Source organism: Opisthocomus hoazin, chromosome 21 (assembly GCF_030867145.1).
Source record: "Opisthocomus hoazin isolate bOpiHoa1 chromosome 21, bOpiHoa1.hap1, whole genome shotgun sequence".
Lineage (NCBI taxonomy): Eukaryota > Metazoa > Chordata > Aves > Opisthocomiformes > Opisthocomidae > Opisthocomus > Opisthocomus hoazin.
This window is the reverse complement of record NC_134434.1, coordinates 9,170,583-9,190,541: the sequence shown is the minus strand read 5'-3', so window position 1 is coordinate 9,190,541 and position 19,959 is coordinate 9,170,583. Positions and strand designations below refer to the sequence as shown.

The 19,959-nt window shown below is 50.7% G+C and overlaps 1 protein-coding gene and 1 long non-coding RNA gene across 13 annotated transcripts in view; one reads left to right on the top strand and one right to left on the bottom strand.

Moving 5' to 3' along the window:
• Nucleotides 1-1,372: 1,372 nt before the first annotated feature.
• Nucleotides 1,373-16,091, bottom strand: LOC142363806 (uncharacterized). 9 transcript variants are annotated; one of them, XR_012765971.1, is made up of 5 exons: nucleotides 15,731-16,091; nucleotides 9,829-10,037; nucleotides 7,892-8,121; nucleotides 7,605-7,714; nucleotides 1,373-1,598 (listed from the first exon to the last, which is right to left on the bottom strand). It is a non-coding gene; the product is annotated as an uncharacterized LOC142363806 (long non-coding RNA). The 9 variants fall into 9 exon arrangements; XR_012765972.1 differs by lacking the exon at nucleotides 15,731-16,091 and adding an exon at nucleotides 15,600-15,723; XR_012765970.1 differs by lacking the exon at nucleotides 9,829-10,037 and having other exon boundaries at nucleotides 15,731-16,073.
• Nucleotides 16,092-16,105: 14 nt separating this feature from the next.
• The window catches only part of CSNK1D (casein kinase 1 delta), a 28,581-nt gene continuing 24,727 nt past the window's right edge, over nucleotides 16,106-19,959 (top strand). For all 4 annotated transcript variants that reach the window (XM_075440600.1, XM_075440598.1, XM_075440596.1 and 1 more), the window contains exon 1: nucleotides 16,106-16,448. In XM_075440600.1, coding sequence (XP_075296715.1) covers nucleotides 16,373-16,448 — 76 coding nt within the window. In that variant the 5' untranslated portion in view covers nucleotides 16,106-16,372. The remainder of the gene's footprint in view (nucleotides 16,449-19,959) is intronic.

Genomic DNA, 19,959 nt, shown 5'->3' with positions numbered 1-19,959 from the left:
CATGCACTCCACAGGGATCTGGACAGAGAGATGTCAAAAAAAAAAAATTATAGCTATAGGCTACAGGAAGGAGAACAAGGACTACAAAGAAAGGGACAAGGACAGAGCAGCAGAGCAACACACACAGGAAGTACAGCAACAGCTAGAAAACAGAGAAGGAGAAACTAAAACACAGGGACAGGGAGCCAGGGAGGGACACAGGTGAGCGCGGGGAAGGAAGAAAGACAAACTACAGGAAAGAAAAGAAAGAGTTAAAAAATTGGGATCCAGCGCCGAAAAATTAAGCAAAATCCCCATTCAATTGGCCGGCCGCCACCGCGCATGCCCGGCCGCCGGGGCGCTGTGGTACCGCTTTTCAGCCACCCGCTGGCAGCAGCGAGCCCAGGGGTGCCAGCGCGCTTGCGCGGCAGGAGCGCTGCAGTACCACTTTTCGGCCACCTGGTGGCAGAAGTAAGCCCGAGGCCGTGCGCTCCCGAAGCTCTTTTCGGAGCACAGGCACAGCCCACAGCCTGCAGAAAACCACCCGAAACCGGCAACAAAACTACACCTCATCCTGCGCAACGGGGGCCATGGCGGCATGAAGTGCAACGCCGCACCGCACGTGACCGAGAGCAATGCGGCTGCCCGGCAGCCAGGTCCGTGAAAACGACACCTTCCCGGTCTGCCCTAGCCAGCACAACACGGTCGCCCGGTAGTCAGAGGCCGGAAGACCACACCTTCCCCGGTTGCCCCGCGGAACTAACGCGGGCGACCGCGAGCCCCGCGCCCCAGGACTGCAGCTCCCCGCACGCCGCGAGAGGCACCTTCCCTGCTGTCTGAGCTTGCGGGGACACCGTGCCCCCCGCCAAGACAGCCGGTAGACCCTCTGCTCCCAGCGCAGCCCCGCGCTCCACAGCGCAGCTCCGTGCAGCCCCCACCGCCCGGCTCCGACGCCGCGTCGCACCCCCGCCGCTCCCTGCCTCCGACACGGTCCCGCTGTCCCGGCCCGCCACCCGGCAGGTAACGCCGTTACCTGGGGGCTTTCCCCGGGACCCACAGGTCCATTGCCTGCCCCCCCCCGCTCACCTTCTAACTCGCTGCAGCCCGGCGACGTTCGGAGACAGCTCCACTCCGCCCTTGCCACGCACCAGCCCCTCCATAGTCACCCGGCGCAGGGCAGTTCCAGCCCCTCCACCGGCAGCCCCCTTATTAGAGGGAGGTGCTGTCACCATCAGCCTCACTGCCAGCACCTGGGGCTCGTCCAGCCCAGCCCACAGCTGTAGCCCACCAAGAACATGGGGTCATCACCCGAGCCCCACAGTCCACTCCCAACCCTGGGCTCTGTCGCAGCCCCTCATCCCGTGCAAAGGAACCACAAAGGCAGCCAGGAGGGCAAAGGGTACCACAGGTGTTTATTCAGTCACGCACCCGGCCAGTCCCGGGAGCCGGTCTGCTCTGGGGCTCAGGGCCCCCGATGATCCCCCTGCCCCTCCGACACCTCAGCAGTCCTTCAAGAAGCCGCGCCTGTTGTTCCAGCGGAGAACAGTCGGTCAGTCAGCTCCTGGAGCAACGCGCTGCTGGGCAGAGGCTGCCAAAAACGAGAAGCAGGATGCAGGACACTACAAGAGAGGAGAAAAGTGACAGCCAGCTGGACAGCAGTGGTGTAATGAGAAAGCACGAAGCAGGGAAAGGGACAGCAACAGAAGGATGGAGACAGGCAGTCCCACAGAGATGGAGAAAGAAGCAGCAGGGAGAGAGGAAGAGCGACAGCAGAAAGAAGGAGAAGGAGCAGGACAGAGACCAACACAGAGGGACAGGGAGCAGGATGGAGGTGCAGAAAAAACCTGCAACAGGCAGCATGACAGAGAGGAAGGAAAAAAGAATAGGGGCAGGGACCTGAACCGAGAGAGATGGGAAAAGACAAAAAAAAAGAGCTGCAAAGACAAAAAAAAAAGCTACAAAGAAAAGGGCAGAGAGGGAGGAATGAAACAACAAGGACAGGGAGCTGGGACAGCGAATGATGGAAGGAAGTGGCAAGGGTGGGGGGAACAACACAAAACCATATAGCTACATGCTACAGGGCAGAGAGGGAAGAATTAGGAAATAGAGACTGCAAACTGGAAGAAAGAGAGCTGGAGAGCAAGAAGAATAGCAATGCATACAGAAAGAAGGGGTGTGGGGGGAGGAATTCTAAAATAAGGTCATCAGGGAGCCAGAGACTGCGAGATGGAGAAAGGACAAAAGCAACAGGCTACAGGGTGGAGAGGGAAGAATCAATGAATAGGGACAGAGAGCCGGCCTGAAAGGGACCAAGAAAGGAGAAAGGCAAAAGGTCACACAGGTGACGGGGCAGAGAGGGAGGAATTAAAATATAGGGACAGAAAGAAAGGCAGAAAAAGCAATAGGCCACAGGGCAGAGAGGGAGGAATGGATAAATAGCAACAGGGGACCGGACAGAGTGCGATGGAGAATGGAAACAAATAGCAGTTGGCTCCAGGGAAGAGTGAAGAATTAACAAACAGTGACCAGGAGCTGGACAGCAAGACATGGAGAAAGAGAGAAAAAAAAACAAACAGTGATGGGCTACAAGACAGACAGGGAGGAAATAAACAGCAGCGCCAGGGAGCTGGACACAGAGAGATGGAGGGGGAACAAAAAAAAAAGCGACAGGCTACAGGACTAGCCCAAGCTGGACAATGGAAATATTCCATACCATAGACATCACATGCAGTTTATGAATGGGGACTGGCCAGGGGGCTGGAATCGGCTCTGCTCGTTTCCATGAGCTGGAATCCTCTCTTGGCCGGGAGGTCAAGCTATTTTGGGAATTAAGCAAAATTCACGATTTCCAGGTTCCGGGTTCTGTGATCGCCGCTTGGGGACTGGCTGTGAATCAGTCATCAGGTAGTAAGAAAAACTGTATCGTATATAGTTTGGTTTGCATATTCATTATTATCATTATTATTATTGCTATTAGTAGTAGAAGTATTGTTAGTAGTATTTCCTTTGTTGTCTTATTAAACTGTCTTTATCTCAACCCACAAGCTTTACCTTTTGTCCATTTCTCCTCGCCATCCCACTGGGGAGTGAACAGGGTGGGGGCTGTGAGCGAGTGGCTCTCTAGTGCTTAGTTGTTGGCTGCCACGTTAAACCACAACAGAGAGGGAGGAATTAAAAAACCAGGACTGGGAGCAATCTACAGAGAGACATCCAGGAACGAAAATGTAAAGAGCGACGCGTACAGGACAGAGCGGGAGGAATTAAAAACAAAACAAAAAACAGACAGGGAGCCGGACAGAGACACGGAGAAAGAAAAAACAGCGATGGGCTACAAGACAGAGAGGGAGGAATTAAAAAATCCTGGCAGGCAGCCAGACAGGGACAGATGGCAAAAGAAATGAAATCATACTGTGGCACAGAGCCAAGAACAACGAAATTGAAAAACAGGGCCTGGGAACTGGAAAGAGAGAGACAAAGAAAGAAAAAACTACTGATGGGCTCTAGGGCAGAGAGGGAGGAATGAAAAAACAGGGGCGGGGAGCCAGAGAGAGACAGAGGGAAATAAGAGGGAGAAAGCAACAGGCCACAGGGTCCAGAGGGACGAAGTGCAAAAGAGGGGCTGGGAGCCAGACAGGGCTCCCAGGTGGAGAAGTGGAGACTTTCAGAACTGACAGGCTACAGGGCAGAGAGAGAGGAATTTAAAAGATCAAGACCAAGAGAGATAGAGAAACTAAAAATGGCGATGGGTAACAGGGCGGAGAGGGAGGAATTACAAAACAGGGACAGGGAGCCAGAACAGAGAGACTGAGAAGGAGAAAAGTCCCGACACCTTCTGAAGAGAGAGGGAGGAATTGAAAATTAGCGGCAGGGAGTTGGACAGAGAGAGATGGAGAAAGAAAAAACTGTGGCGGGCTACCAGGCAGAGGAGGAGAGTTGAAAAATGGGGACACTGAGACAGAGAGGAAGGGAGAAGGGAAAGAAGCAATGGGCAATGTGTCAAAGAGGGTGGAATGAAGAAAGAGGGACAGGGAGCCAGACAAACTGAGATGGGGAAACAAAAATGTAATGACAGGCTAGGGGGCAGAGAAGGAAGACTTAGAAAAACAGGGATGGGGAGCAAGACAGAGCGAGATGGAGAAAGGAAAAAATAGTGACAGGTGACAGGACAGAGAAGAACGAATTCAAAATGAGGGGCAGCAAGCAGAATAAAGAGAGATTAAGAAAGAAGTAGATTTGCAGTGAGCCAAGAAGGAAGATCTTGAACCAACGGGACAGGAAGCTGGACACAGAGAGACAGAGATGGCAAAAATACCAACAGACTATGGGACATAGAGGGAGGAAAGCAAAAATAGGGACCAGGAGCCAGACAGAAAGAGATGGAGAAGAAAAACGGCATGGGCTACAGGGCAGAGAGAGGGAGGACCTAAAAGACGGGGACAGGAAGCCGGTCAGACAGAGATGGAGAAAGAAGGTGCATGGAAAAAAAAAAATCACAGCAGCATCTGAAAAGAGGGGGCCAGAGGAGGGGTCGAGACACAGTATAGATGCGACAGGGCCCTGGGGACCTGGGACTCACTGCAGCTTTCGCTTCCGGTGAGGATGGAGTACAGAGAGAATAAGAGAAAAGGGACAGGGAGCAGGGCAGAGAAGGAGAAAGAAACATTGAAGACAAAGAGAGGAGGAGAGTGACAGGATGTAGGCAGAGAAATGGAGAAAGAGAGGAAGAGAGGAAGAGAGGAAGAGAGAGGAAGAGAGGAAGAGAGGAAGAGAGGAAGAGAGGAAGAGAGGAAGAGAGGAAGAGAGGAAGAGAGGAAGAGAGGAAGAGAGGAAGAGAGGAAGAGAGGAAGAGAGGAAGAGAGGAAGAGAGGAAGAAGTAATGATGGGTAGCAGGCCAGAGGGACAAGGAAAGACAAGAGGAAGGACAGAGCAATAAACAGGTGAGGGACTGGCAGCCAGAAAGAAGGATACTATGAAAGAGAGAGCAACAGGGAGCAGGATGCTGGGATAGACAGCAAACGAGAGCAAGAGAGAATGGCAGAGAGGCGGAGCATGAGAGAAAACAGGGACTGAGAGTGGGACAGAGAGGTGAAACAATAAATAATAGGGCCAGGAAGCAAGAAAGCGGAAGAGAGACAGAGAGAGGGGGACAGGTAAGACAACAGGTAATTGGAGAAAGAAAAAAGAAAAGAAATAAAAGAAAGGTAACAGCACAGAGGGTCACAGAGAAAAAGAGAGGGGGGTGGCAGAAAGGAAAATAAGATGAGGGAGAAGGACTGAGGAGCAGAGACAAAACAGTACAGGGGAAAGGACAGAGATGGAGAAAACAAAGACTGGAGGCAGAACAAAGGGCAAAACTGACAAGGACAGGGAGCAGGACAAAGGGATGTAGGAGGAAAAAAATAGCGATGGGCTGCAGAACAGAGAGAGAAAAAAAACAAGAGCAGCAACAGAAGGAGAATGACAGAAGGGTGTAAAAAGACTGGGACATAAAATAGGGGGATTGGGACACACACATATTGGAAGGGTAAAAAGAAAAAGACAGAGATGGGAAGCCAGACAGCGTGATAGAGCGAGACAGAGGGAGCGGGATGCAAGGATACAGAAAAGCAGAGGTACAGGGAAAAGGAAAGAATGACAAGGAGAGCAGGAGAGAGAGATGGAGAACAAAATAGTAGCGATGGACAGAAGGACAGATATAAAGAGAATTAAAAAAAATATTTCTAGGGAGCACGACAGGGATAGAGCAAGAGGAAAAAAAAAATCAACAGGGAGAAGGATGGATAACAGGACCCTGGGGGAGTGAGAGGGAGGGAACAAGAGCAAGGTAGAGGAATGAAGAGAGAAAAAAAAATGGGGACAGGAAGAAAAGCAGAGTAACTGAGTGGGAAAATTAAAAAAAAAAAAAGCAGAAAGGGAACTGGACAGAGATAGGCAGCCAGACAGAGAGATGGAGAAAGAAAAAAACGGGACAAGGACAGGGACAGAGAGGCAAAAGAGAAGGATGGGGACGAGGACAGTGGGATACAAACAGGGAGCAGGACACAAAATTGCAGAGAGAGAGGTCCAGGGAAGCAGAAAGAATGACAGAGAGAAAAAGAGTGGAGGCAGGGAGGAGTTCAGAGAGCTGGAGAAAGGAAAAATACTGCTGGAGAGCAGCACAGGAGGATGGAGAAAGACAGGGAGCAGGGCAGAGAAACGGAGAAAGAAAATAAGCGATGGGGAGCACAACAGAGGACTAGAAAGAGAAAAATAAGACAAGGGAGAAGACCGAGGAGCACAGAGAGAAAGAAAGGTCAAAAGAAAAGGTCAGAGAGGTAGAGAAATCAAGAAAAATAGGTACAAGGAGTGATAGAGAATAGGAGATGGAGCAAGAAAATGCAGGGGTGGAGAGCAGGACAGAGGGAGAGCGCAATGGGGGCAGGGGGAGGAGAGGATGAAAAAAAGAGAGACAAAGATGGTGACAGGGTGCAGGATACACAGACAAGAGAGAGAATAAGTATAGGGAACATGACAAAGGGACCGAGAAATAAAGCAAAGGTCAGATCTGTACAAAGAGACCGGGGGGGGTCTCTTTGGGGGGGGGGGGGGGGCAGGGAGGGAAGCAACAAGGAGCTAGAGAACAGACAGAGGAAGAGAAGAAAATGTCAGGAAGCAGGACAGAGGGAGAGAGAAAGGAAAAAAGGGAGAGCCAGCTTGACAGGGACATACACCAAGAAATGACTGGACAGGTAATGAGACTTAGAAAAGATAGGAAAACCGGGACAGAAAGCAAGACAGAGGGATGGTGAGAGGAAACAAGGGGCAGGGAGCAAGGCAGAGGTGAAGAAAGCAGCATTGGGGCAGAAGGGTAAAAAGAGAAAGAAGAAAGGCAAGAAGAAGGATGGGGAATGATAAAGAGGCGAAAGAGAAGGACAAGCCTTGCCATTGTGACGCCCATCTACAAGAAGGGCCGGAAGGAGGATCCAGGGAGCTACAGGCCTGTCAGCCTGACCCTGGTGCCGGGGAAGATTATGCAGCGGTTCATCTTGAGTGCACTCACCGGTCATGTGCAGGATAACGAGGGGATCAGGCCCAGCCAGCATGGGTACATGAAATGCAGGTCCTGCTTGACCAACCTGATCTCCTTCTATGACCAGGTGACCCACCTAGTGGATGAGGGAAAGGCTGTGGATGTTGTCCACCTAGACTTCAGTAAGGCATTTGACGCTATTTCCCACAGCATCCTCCCAGAGAAACCGGCTGCTCATTGTTTGGATGGGTGTACACTTTGCTGGGTAAAAAAATAGCTGGATGGCCGAGCCCAGAGAGTGGTGGTGAATGGAGTTAAATCCAGTTGGCAGCCTGTCACAGGTGCTGTTCCCCAGGGCTCAGTTTTGGGGCCAGTCTTGTTTAACAAAAGCAGCTGGAAAAGGAAAATACAGCAATGGGCTGCAGGACAGAGACAGAAGATGAAAAAAAAAAGAGGGACAGGGAGCAGGGGCAGAACACAAGAACAGAAAGGAGAGGTCCAGGGAAGAAAAAAAAAAAAAATCATAGCAGCATGGGAAAGAGAGGGGGCCAGGGGAGAGGCAGAAAGGGTCCAGGATGTAGAACAGGTGTGACATGGCCCCAAGCCTGGGACTCACTGCAGCTCTTGCTCTCGGCACTGCTAGGAGACTCTGCCACTTCAGACGCTTCTCTCTCCTTCTCTCCTCCCTTCCTCTTCCGTGACTTCGGTCGCTTGGCTGTCCTCCACCTGAGAGAAAACGTGCGTGTCTCACAGCTTTTACAAAACGAGGCTCCCTGGACACATGTAGCCTCACTCGCTCGCACGCTCCACAGCCGTACTGTGCTGCTGGCGACATCTACAGACGCTGTGGGGCATGCTGGCAGCCTGGCCTGCTGCGGGCTACGAAAATGGATCCTTCCTCACCTGGAGAGGCAGGCTCTCTCCTGCCTGCAGTGGGAAGCAGCTGCAAGCCAGCCAGTCTTCGATTTCGTCTTCTTCAGCCTTCTCTGGCCTCTCCAGCTTCAACCGCGCCAGCTCCTGTCCGCAGCCAGTAAGCACTCCGCCTCTCCCTTTTCGCCCCCGCGCCGCGAGGAGAGCAAGGCCCGGCAGAGACAGCCCACACAAGCCTGGAGCAGGCGTAGTTAACGGCGTCCCTAGGGGAGGAACGGACAACCGCACCTTCAGCACGGCCTCTGGGAACGAGAAAGAAGCAGCAGCGATCTTTATTGCCACAGCCGACCCCTGGCCAAAACCCCTCCTGCAGGGGCTTCTGACGACACACCGAGGCCCGGCTTGCCCCCCTCAGGACAGGGCTTGCGAACAGCGTGGGTCTCTGGCACAGGCTTCAGGGGAGGTGCTGGCGCTGGGGGCAGCTGCACGGGACGAGCAGGGCTGGGAGAGTCTCGAGGGGAGCGCTGGCGAGTCGGGGAGGTGCCCAGCATCTGCGCCTGGGGGGGGGGGGGGCCCGCCTCCTTCCCCTCTCCCCTTCTGTCAGCTCCCGGGTAAGTCCCTGGGGCTGCCCGCACCCGGCTCGCCCCCAGCGGACCAGGAGCCTGCCGCAGCGGGCGGTTTGAAGCTCCCTGTCCCACCACCCCAGGGCAGCCGGCGGCCAGGAGACACCCCCGCACCCGCCGAGGGGCTCCCTCGCCGCACCAGCGGCCTCGACCCCCAGCCGCCGCCGCGACCTGCGCCCAGCGCGCCGCCATGCTGCTCCCTGGCACCGCGCATGCGGCTCACACCGACGGCACGCCAGAGGCGGCAGAGCCGCGCGCTAACACCGGCCTGCAGGGTCGCGGTTCGGCCACGCGCGGCAGCAGCAGCGAGCACCCAGCTGTCGGCGCTCGCCTAGGGACGCCACCGGCGCTGCCGTTCCGCGCTTTGCGCGTGGGGCGGCCGTGACGTTTCCTTACCGGGAAGCAGCAGCAAGCGCGGTGGCACTGCCCCGCAGGCACCGCCGCACCACGTTGCCGTTACCGGCTGATGGCAGTGTGGAGCACGGCGGCGCCACTGCGCATGCGCGGTGCTTTAAGTGCAGCACCGCGTTTTGGTCGCGGAACAGCAGTAGCGAGCTCCACGGCTGCGTCGTTGCGCATCCGCAGCTCCCGAGCTGCAGCATACCAATTTTTGGCCACTTGGTGGCGGACGTGAGCTGCACGCCTTGAATAACAACGCGTCCGCGCGCAGCCCAGCGCCACGAGACTGCACCTTCCGGCATGCGTCGAAAAGCAACTGGCCCGCCCGCGAGTCCAGTGTCAGAAACTACACCTCCCGGTTTGCTTCGCGGGCCCTGCATTTCGTGAGTTACAACCCTGCGGAGACTGCGTTCCTCCCCTCTCCGCCCCGTCCGCGCGATACGGAAGCGACCGCGTAGCCTGAAGCGCAGCCGCGCGTTCCACGATACCAGTCTGGTGCTCCCCCACGAGCGAAGCCCGCTCGCGTCCGACGCGGCTCCAGCTCGCCCCCACCCCCCTCTCCGGCGTCGCCCACGCCTCCCGCAGGACCACGTCAGGCCCCTGGCGCCCCTTCACAGCACAGCCCTCACTCGGACTTCCGAAGGGTCCCCCACCCTTCGCAAGGCCCGCACCCCCCCAGCTCTATTGCGTTCCCACGTTGAGGGCCCTCACCTCCAGCTCTCGGGAACTCCCGCTCCGCAGCCCCGTGCCGGGCTCTACTGCCCTGCTGCACCGACCCCCGCCCCCGATGCTGGCGATGCCCACAGCAGGGGGCTTGGAACAAGATGATCTTTAAGATCCTTTCCAACCCAAACCATTCTGATATTCTATGGTTGGCGGCGGCCCCCTTTCTCCAGACTTGTACAAGCATGGCCACCCCAGGCAGCACAATTATTCCCACCTACTTACCTCTGGCTGCAGCCTGTTGGACACAGAGAGGGTACTGCTGTCACACCTGGGGCTTGTCGTTCCCCAGTCGCTGCCCCATAGCCCACAGTTGCAGCCCATAGGGAACACAGGGCCATCATCATCAACCCCTTAACGAGTAGCCGGGGCTGCTAAAGCAGCATAGGTGCCCAGCTCCAGGGGGCAGCTTGCTGAAAGCTAAAGGGAGAGACCTGGGGTGCACAAAAAAGCATAAAGATGAGTATTAAGGGGACAAATGGAAAGCTCTGGGGTGCAATGGGGGGGGGGGGGGGGGGGAGAAAAACATCACAGGGTGATAGGGCAAACAAAAGATTCTGAGAACACAGAAGAGCAAAGGTAGAGCCCTGGTGCATACAGAAAGGAAAACATGATCCTGGAGCACACTAGAAAGTCTCCGGAAAATTCCAGGACAGGGAAGAAAGCTAAATAGAGAACTTTGTGGCACGCTGCAAGACAAACGTAGGGCCCAGGGGCACAGAGAAAGGCATGTGGAGGGTTTGGGGGCAATTCAAAATGTGAACAGAGGGTCTCAGGGTGCTCTGGAGCACATGTAGAGCCTTGGTGCACACCAAAGGGGCCATAAGGCAGGCTGTAATCGACTCCAGCCACAGCAATTAATCTAAAAAGTAGGTATTACATATCTTTTTCACATATGCATGCCTGGTAACAAAACAAAAAGAAACTACCAAAGCAAAGGTAATCCAGGCACATTTAACAATATCTACAGGGTGGGAATGGATTATTTAGTCCTTAGAGCTGTCCCTGAGAGACAGAAGTAACAAAAAGTTTTTATTGATAGTTATCTTAGCTATCCAGGCAGGAACACCTCCTTCTCTAGGAGTTCTAGTGATACGAAGGATCCAGTGAACTGCATTTTTTCTTCCCTGCTTCATCCAATTTTTTAGGTATTATTGATAAAAATCTTCTCACCAGTCTTCTGTTCTCTGTCTGCATTTTCTAACACTGATTGCATGTCTAAAAGATGAACTGTGCATTTAACTTCCTACGAGTACGCTGTGCAGCTACACGAACTCCAGCACTGACAGGCTGCGCTTCCAGCCTGTGAGCCCACAGCAGTGGCAAGGACACGGTGCAGCATCTGCCAGTGCGCATGCGTGAGTGACAGGCTGCAGCGCCGCGCTGTAGCCAGGGGAGCGCAGAAGGCTGCAGGGGTGGCTGCACGGGTGAGGCGCAGCCATTGACGGGCTGGAGCAAGCACTGTCAGCTCCTTGGTGAGGTGAGAACATGCTGGTGCAGCGGAGAGGGGGACCGGTTGTGGTACTGCCCTGTGAACACCAGTCGTGCTGCTCAGGCAGATGTGCAGACAGCTGACGCACAAGACTAGCCTTTTTTGTTTTGCAGCGGTGGTTATGACACTGTCTCCCTGTAATTCCCCCTTTTCTTCAGTCTGTGTTCACAGAGTGGCAGTAAAACTCACTGGGCTGCAATGGAACATTTATTTCTCCCTAGAGTTCTGGACAGTGTTTTAGCAAAGACCACAGCTTGAAAGTGCATGTGTAATCTCTTGTGTTTATCACTTTGTGTTGTAGTCCTGTCTTTCCCTCCACCAGTCAGGAGGAAAAACCCTCCATATTTAAAATCTGTTTGAAGGGGATACTAAACAGAGTACACAGCAATCAAATGAAACTGGGGGCAGAGAACCAAAGACCCTGATATAACTCCCCAAAAAGAGGGGAACAGCTCTGGGCATGGCCAAACTACCCCTGAAAAAACAGGAAAGGGATGCCATGATACTGCTAAGACACATTCCCCAAAGCTGCAGAGTCCCGAGAAGACCCCTGCACCACCCCAAACATCATAGTAACATGATGGGGACAGCCCTACAGACCCCTAAATGCCCACACACACACTGAACAGAGCCCATAGGTGAGGAGGAAAAGCCCCACTGGCCATCCTGAACATAGCAGAGACTTTGATAAAGTCCTAGAAAGACCACAGCATCCTGAAAACCCACAAGCAGCCCACCACATGCCTCCAGAATAGCTCCACTGAGATGACCAGAGCGCCTCAGGGACCCCAGGCTTGTGGTGGCTCCCTGACTGGGTCCTTACTGTGTCCCCTTAATGAACCTAATGACCTCTGCGTTAATTGAGAATAAAGTGCACCCAGGGGCTAGCTTGTGCTTATCTTTCTGGGCTGGGAACGGGGAGTGCAGGGGGCAGTGCCTCAGAAGCATCCACTCCCTGCCAAGTCTTCGGCAGTCTGTGTCTGCATCCCAGCAGCATCAGGCCATCTATCTTGTTTCCATGCGGCGCGGGACTAGGGGCACACAATTCTCCACTGGGCACCAGGAGGGCAGGGCTGGTCAGCAGAGGGAGGTAAGAGACACCCAGAATTGAGGGGGAGCCTGAAAGCAGGGGTGATGTGGTATAGTTTGGAGGTGGTATCAGAGCATTGTTGGAGGGGGTGGGTTTGGGGGTGCTGGGGTTCTGGGAATGGGGTTCAGGGCAGTGCTGGAATCATTGGTGGTCTTGGGGCAGGGTTTGGGGCTGGAGCCTTTTGGTCGAGGCCTGGGGGTGTTTTGAAGTCCTGGGAATTTGAAGGTTGATGGTGGGTTTGGAGCAGGGTTTAGCAGCTGTTGGGGGGTTTGGGGCTGGTTTGAGGGATGTCTGCAGAGCCTTTGGGCAAAGGGCTTTTGCTGGCAGCATGTCAGGGTGGCAGTCCCATCCCAGAGTGGTGCTGTTTCTGTGAAAATGCCAGTGCCTTGGGTGCTTTGTGTGGCTGTCAGAGTTCCAGGAGGAGGCATAAGGGACCTCATGAGTGACCCTGCGTGCCTGAGAAGCCATCAGAGAGGAAAAGCCTGCATCCTATATTCCTTCAGATCCTCCTGCCTTTTCCCTCTCTTCTGGTGTGCCCCAGACCAGACAGCCCAGCCCAGTCCACACCATGCTCCAGCTGCACTCAGGTACCTGCCACGTGCCTAGCACACCGGGTCCTTTCTTCACCAATGAGGCCAAGGCTCAGCATAAGCCCAAATTCTCTCCAACTTTACCAACTTCAGTAGTCATGATACTTGGCTTTTCCTCTGTTTCAAACCTTCCTTGCTATTTCCTTTCTTCCTAATGCTCTTAGGCTCCTCCTATACTTGCATGCTTCTTGAAAATATCACTAAAATCAACAAATCAGGTCAAGCTGCGTCTTTTCAAGCTGTCGGCCTTCAAAGTACTACCCTGCAAAACAAACAAAAAAACTATTGAGGCCATTACTTTATCCTATTTTCAGAGTACTTTTCTGAAGCTTTAACTGTGATTGATGGAACCACTTCTCTTCACATTACGCAAAGCTACATTCATCTATTACTTGAGCAGAAACTGTTTCTTCTAGTTTGGACCCCCTTGAGGGCTCCATGCCTCTGGCCAAGAAGCATCAGGGCATAAATCCCATTCCCTGTGGCACAGGACTGAGGGTGCACAGATGTCCCTGTGAGTGCCAGAAAGCCAGAACCAGGTGGCAGAAGGAGGTTGAAGACATCTAGAGTCATCTGCAGCCTGCAGGCAGGGGTATGAGTGGTTTCTGGATATTGGGGTAGGCTTTTTGACATTCATTGCCATGACTAAAGTTGAAAGCAAGAAGAAAATATACCCAAATGGAGGAAATAAAAGAAAATGGACCCAGTTTAAATGCACCTTTGTCTTCAAACAAGAGAAACCCTGTTTCTGTTGATGAGGCTTGATGTATTATTAATACCATTTTAACAGTGATCATGCTTAATAGACCACCAACATATATTGCAATATCTGCATATGGAATATACATGTGTACATATACATATTTTTTTATATATATATATATATATACATGTCTCTCTGTGTGGATGATACTAAGAGCCACAAGAGCTGCAAGACATTAAGAGCTACAAGAAGCCAAGTTATTACCTCATGTACATGATATTCCAGTGGCTGGAGCTACAGAAGATGCATGAAAGAAGTTTTAAAAGTAAGAGATCAACTTAAGAAAGATTAAAGTCTCATATGAAATAAAGACTCCTATTAATCAATCTCAAAACAGAGTTCATAGATTTAAATTTCTTATGGCAGCATATCCATGTGTGCATTAGATATCCTCATGTCCTTATATAGTAACTTTATTGTTTTATGCTTTTCTGTAGGACATTGAATTTTACTGTATGTTTTTGAAGATTGACAGATTTTACCACAACTGCGCGGTAAGCAATGGCTGACAAAGTTATAATGCCATGAAGGAGACTCTGAGGCAAGACCGAGGAGCTGAGGTACATGGCCTGCCGGAATAACATTGCTCAGCAGTGATTGCTAGCCTTCAGTTATAGATACTGTGCATATGTCTCTCATTCTGTCGGACTCAAGAGACATTTTCAGCAATTGCAGAAATTTCTCACGTGGTTCTATGCTCTATAGAAATAATTTCAGCAACTATACTTAGGTTTATTAATTGCGATAGTTACATTTAGCAAACCATGCAATGGCCATGCACTACTGTAAAGAACTACAAGCCCCAATGCTCAGACCTGTAGCGGTCATCACAAGACATGACCAGAGAGAAGGCAAATTACTCTGATTGGTACTGATCAGAAAGCTTGAGTGACAGGTAGCTTTGCAACATCTTTGCCAGAGCTGTGAGTAATAATCTCAAACTACTGATGGAAAGGGGGAACACTGGCCTGCAGCCAGCCTTTTGTAAACAACATTCCAAGACACCACACTGTTCCCTCTATAAACCCACAGCTACACTTTTCGGGGAAAATCAAAGGCGTGGAAACTCTCTTACTCAGCTGAGATCAACAGTTCTGGTCCTATGTTCAGCCTGCCTCCTACTGCAAAGGCCGAGACTGTAGAAAAAAAAAAGTTCCCATTTACATATCAGCACTGCAGCTTCCTCCACATGTACAGGGTTATGTACTTAAGCAGAAATCAACAAAGCTTGCTCTCTTACGAACACAAGTAGAACCCACCGCCTCTGCCACCGTGCCCCAAACCTTCATTGCTTTAATGAACTCAATATGACCTACATAATCCACATGTCAGTCTGTACATGGGGTCCAACACTCAACTAATAGTCCACTGCTTTCTCCTGTCTCTGGCTGCCCGCCCTTGTTTGAGCTGCTCTTGTGTACTTTTACCACTAATTCTGCCCAGCACATCAGGACATCACCAACTCCAAGGCTGCACACTGTACTCCCTAATACACACAGCAAGGAGGACACTACCCTCATTTTCTCCATTCTAGCATATATACCACAGCATAGCTCTTCCTCTCAGCACAGAAGATTGTGAGGAACCATGATTATCTCAGCACTGCAGCAGGCCAAATCACAGGGATCACAAGCATGACAGGCAGAAAAACAGCCAAAGCCCCCCAGTGTTCACTAAAAAGACCCCTTCCAGTTTTACAGTCCCTCTTGCAGGATGGCACATGAAACAACTGGAAGGGTACTCAGAAACTCTTTACCTAGAAACACATTGTGACTACTTTTCCTCCCTCTGCCACCCTACACCTCTGCCACACACACCTCTCTCAATGCTCCCAGCCTTTTTACATCACAGTCCACCGCCATCTGCAGCCCAGCCCGGCTCAAGCCAGAAGCTGGCTTCATAATCCATCTCCCCACTTGTAAGTGCAGTCTCTGGCTCACCATAACAGAAGGCAACCTCGAGTCATCCAATTTAAGACCACTAGCCTGTCAAGGTCGTGATTTCAAGGGGTGTTGCTGGAAGAAAAGGACAAAACATGCAAACAGAAACATATTTTCTCACCACTCCTCTTCCACTGTAGCAGAGGTAAGGTGGTTCCTCCACCCCACAGCAGGCCGCAGAGCAGATCCCAACATGCCTCCCCAGCAGGAATGACACGTTTTTCCCCTGAAATTTGCGAGGCCGTGACTCACACTTTGTTCCTGACGCCCCACGGTCAAACGAGCTCTCCTCGGAGTCCAGCGCAGCCGGAGTACCCCTCCACTGCGGCGGGAGGACAGTGACGACACACGCACCCGGAAGGCCGCGGGCCGCATTCCCTGCCCGGCGGACCCCTCACGGCGCGGCGCGGCGCAGACAGCTGGGACGGCTCGGGCGGGCCCGGTCCGTGGGCCCGGTGGGGCGGCACAGTGAGATGCGATGAGGCAGCAGCCGGTGCCCCACGGGGGGGCCGCGCGACCGGCAGCGACGCCTGAACACAACACGAGAAGACACGGGGGACACGTGAGGCGGCACCCCACCCGCGCGCCACGGCTAGCCACGCGAGGCATCGCGCCCGTCCCCACGGCCAGCGCGCCCCGCCCCCGTTGCTACGGAAGTGAGGTCACGCAGTATGGCGGCTCGGAGACGAAGCTGCTGAGGGCTGGTGTTGCGGGGAATCCGCGTCCATCCTTCCCGGCGGCTGTGGTGGCGGTGCTGTCTGCCTCGTTAGTATCGACCGGCGGGACCAAAGCCGCGATGGCATCAGGAACCCCAGGGCTGTGAGGCAGCAGAGCGCGAGCCGGCAGGGCGGGCAGAACAACAGAACCCGGTCTCGGAGGAACCGAGCTGCCGCCATGGAGCTGAGGGTTGGAAACCGGTACCGGCTGGGCCGGAAGATCGGGAGTGGCTCCTTCGGGGACATCTACCTGGGTAAGGAGGGTGGCTCGTGGGGACGTACTTGGGGGTCTGTGGCTCTGTGGAGAACGTCGGGGGCCGGGCCGGGGTGCGCGCTGCTCGCTGCCGTGCCCACTCCCAGCCCCCGGCGAGGCTGGGCCGGGGGCAACCCCCGGGACCTCATTTCACCCCGGCTGGAGCTCAGCCTGTGCTGCTGTCTAATAAATCTCCTTTGATATGAAGTACATTGGTGGGGCACAGCAACAGCGATTTAATATTTCGTTGACATCGTGTCCTAATTTGGGCAGTGCGGAAATCGGGAATTCTGGCTTATTTAGCTGCCACTTCCCGCTGTTGTCTTGTGACCTTGGTCAGCGTTAATCTTCTCATCTGTAAAATGGGGATAAGGGTATAAATTTCCTCACTTGAAAACAAAAAAACCCACCACATTCAGAAAAGTGTTTTGGGAAAGAAACGTGTGTCAAGGTTAACTATCACTGCAGTAGACTACGAAAAATCGCTGTCACAGGGAGGTTTGTTTCTCCTGCGAGGCCTTAAAAAAAAAAAAAAATGCACAACTGCAGATCATAAGGTTGCAGTTAAAAAAGCCCTCAAATCCTTCAAAGAATCATCTTAGATTGGCTATCCTGTTGCTTTAATGTTGCCCTAATGCCTTGTTGCGTGTATATTATTCTGCTACCGTGATTTCTGTGCAATTGTAAAGTTTGCAGGATTGGCGTTGTTTTTGCCTGTCCGTTTATGTAGCGCTCTTATCATAACGGCTCACTGCTTGGATGATGACAAGAAGTGGTGGGTACCACGGATTTTGAAAGCAAGTATTTTACAAACTCTCAAACCATAAGGAATGGGTTAAATCCAGAGGTATAAATTTTACATCCTGCCACACAGAAATGAGTAGTCTGCATTTGAAAATTGTGGTAACTTAGAAAAGCAAGTAAAAAAGTGGGGGGAGGTGGAACTTGCAGGGGCTAAGGTATGTTAACTGCATACATCTGGAGGGTACAAACGTCACTGGCTAATGTATGTGGTATGTTTGGCAGTGTATGCAGTATGAAAGGTGTTTTTGCTTCCTAGACAGCAGTGCTTCATGTTGCAGCACACAGCAGGCATTTGAAAATAATTAGCTAAAGCTACTTGTTTGCAGATAATGAAATACTGATAATCTGTAATATAGATCACATGCCTGATGAAAAATCCGTGCTTCTAGTTAAAGGCACGTGGTTGTCTAGAGACATGATTCTTTCTCTCTGCAACATTTGCATAGAAGATTGAAGACTGTTGTGAGAAAGATGGTGGTAATGCTTGTGCAAAAATCCTCATTCGCTACCTTTGGGATTTTGGGTGGAGATTAAGACAGCAGTTAATATTGGAGGTGATTTAAGAAACACCCGCTTTAGCATTTGACTACTGCTCAGGTAAATTATATTATGGTATAAATTTAAAGTGCAAGTAAAATAAACATTTTTTTATTCATCACTTTTATCTTTACGCATACGGCCCACACCAGTTAAGTTGCACAGGAAATAATAGTTCTCTGTATATTAGTACTGCAGCTGCGCTGCATTTTGCATATGAATTCCTCATCCTCAGTATTTGACCTCTGTTTTTTGTTTCTAAGTAGCCAGCATGGATTTACTTGTAGGGCTAGCTGCAAGTGTCACACTTGAGGCAGTAACTAACAGAGAATTATATGACTGGAAGATCCAGCTAGTGGCATGGGTTTCGTTTTCCGGGGGAAATTACTGTGTCTCAAGAACTGAAGCCTTTTGTAGAGGCCCATTTGATTTGCCTACCATTATCTGGTAAAACAGAGGCATTCAAAATCTGTGCTTTGTGTGATAATGAAATGGTTTTTGTTTTTTGAAGAGAAGTTTCTACTTTGTTGTTCAGGCTGCACAGTAGTACGTAAGGGACTTAAAATAACTCTTCAAATTATTTCAGAAGTTGTACTTTCTGATATCTCTTAGTGAATTCATTGATTACCTCAATGTAGATTTCCAGCTTGATTTTATGCTTTGAAAAGGAAGAATTTATTATTTTTGCATGTTTCCAGTCCCCATGTGGTTTTTTTTGTTTGTTTGTTTTTGTGTTGTTTTTTTTAATACATCTACAAGGGTGCTGAAGGCATTTCCAGAGTAAAGGGGAGGTACCTTCTTTATTTCTTTCTTGCAGTCAGTTCTTTGGAATATGGAGCCAATGACTTGTTCTCATTATCATAGTTCTCTCATATTCTTTCCTGTTCTCCCTCATACCTCAAAATATGTCTTCTGGAATTTGGAATGACCCCAGCTTTGCTTGCTTAGAATGGCAGGATCTGTGGGACAGGATTTTGAAATGCAACATACTATTGTAAATAAAGAAGTGCGGACAACTTAAAGAAAATAAAACTTAGGAATTTAGTGTACCTGCATCTTTTGAAGTTACCCTCCAGAGGAAAATATGAAAGAAATGGGTTCCCAGATATTCTGTATAGTATCAAAGATGGACAAGGGGCTGGGGAATCAGAGTAAGCATTTGTTTTGTTGCTCAGTCCATGAGGTCAAATAGATATGAATCACAAAGGCATTGCAGTCACTGTATTCTCATGATTTTTGCATGACGTATATTGTTTTCTTAAGAATGAGTTTTGGATTGTAAACTAATTAAAATAATTTCCAAAGCTTTCCTGGTGGTAGAGGATTTTGCAGTTCCAAGTACACTGGAATTTTGCGGTTCAAAAGAAAATACTTTCACAACTCCAGACTTTCTTTTTTACTTACAGATGGTGACTTGTCATTAGACTGCTTGTTACTAGTTTTTAATTATTGATTTTTCTTATAATACTGCTTCTTGCTGCTTCTCGAGTATTATGTTTTCCTTAAAGGAACCTAAGCTTTTGGTGGTTACGGAGTTATTTTAGAATTTTTTTCCCAGGGTTTAGGTGAGGTCAGAAGTCCTTCACTGGGGTCAAGCACTGGATTGCTTGGAAGAATGATTTGGTTTTTTGTCCCCCTCTCATCAGTTTTGCTGGACTCAAATGTTTTAATTTCATTAGTCTATAATACAAAGTTTCTTGTCTTGAAGGAGAGGGGTTATACAGAATCTGAGTTCAGGCTAAGGATCTTGCTTATTTCAGGTGATAAAGACTTATTGGGAAGAGCAGTTATCCTAAGAAATGACCTACTAGGTTGAGACTGGGGTTCGTCAAGTAACAATTTAATATTGTGTTGAGCGGAACTTGATACTGATAATACAGGTCTTGATCCTCCTGTGAAGTTTTTGCCCAAATCAAACACAGAAGTCTGCAGCTGCCTATAAAGAGAAATGTCTGTTAGTATACTCGGACAGCAATTTGTGTCTGTTTTTGATCGGAAAAGTTAAAAAACAAACAAACCAAAACCCCAGAACAACTGCATCCATTGCTGATTGCCCACCAGATAATAGTGTCTTCAGTCCACGCTTTCCCTGATCTTGGCTACCGTGAGATTGTGGAGAACAGGTAGTGAATGTAGGGATAAGCAAGAAAGTTCCAGAGTTCTGTGATTCA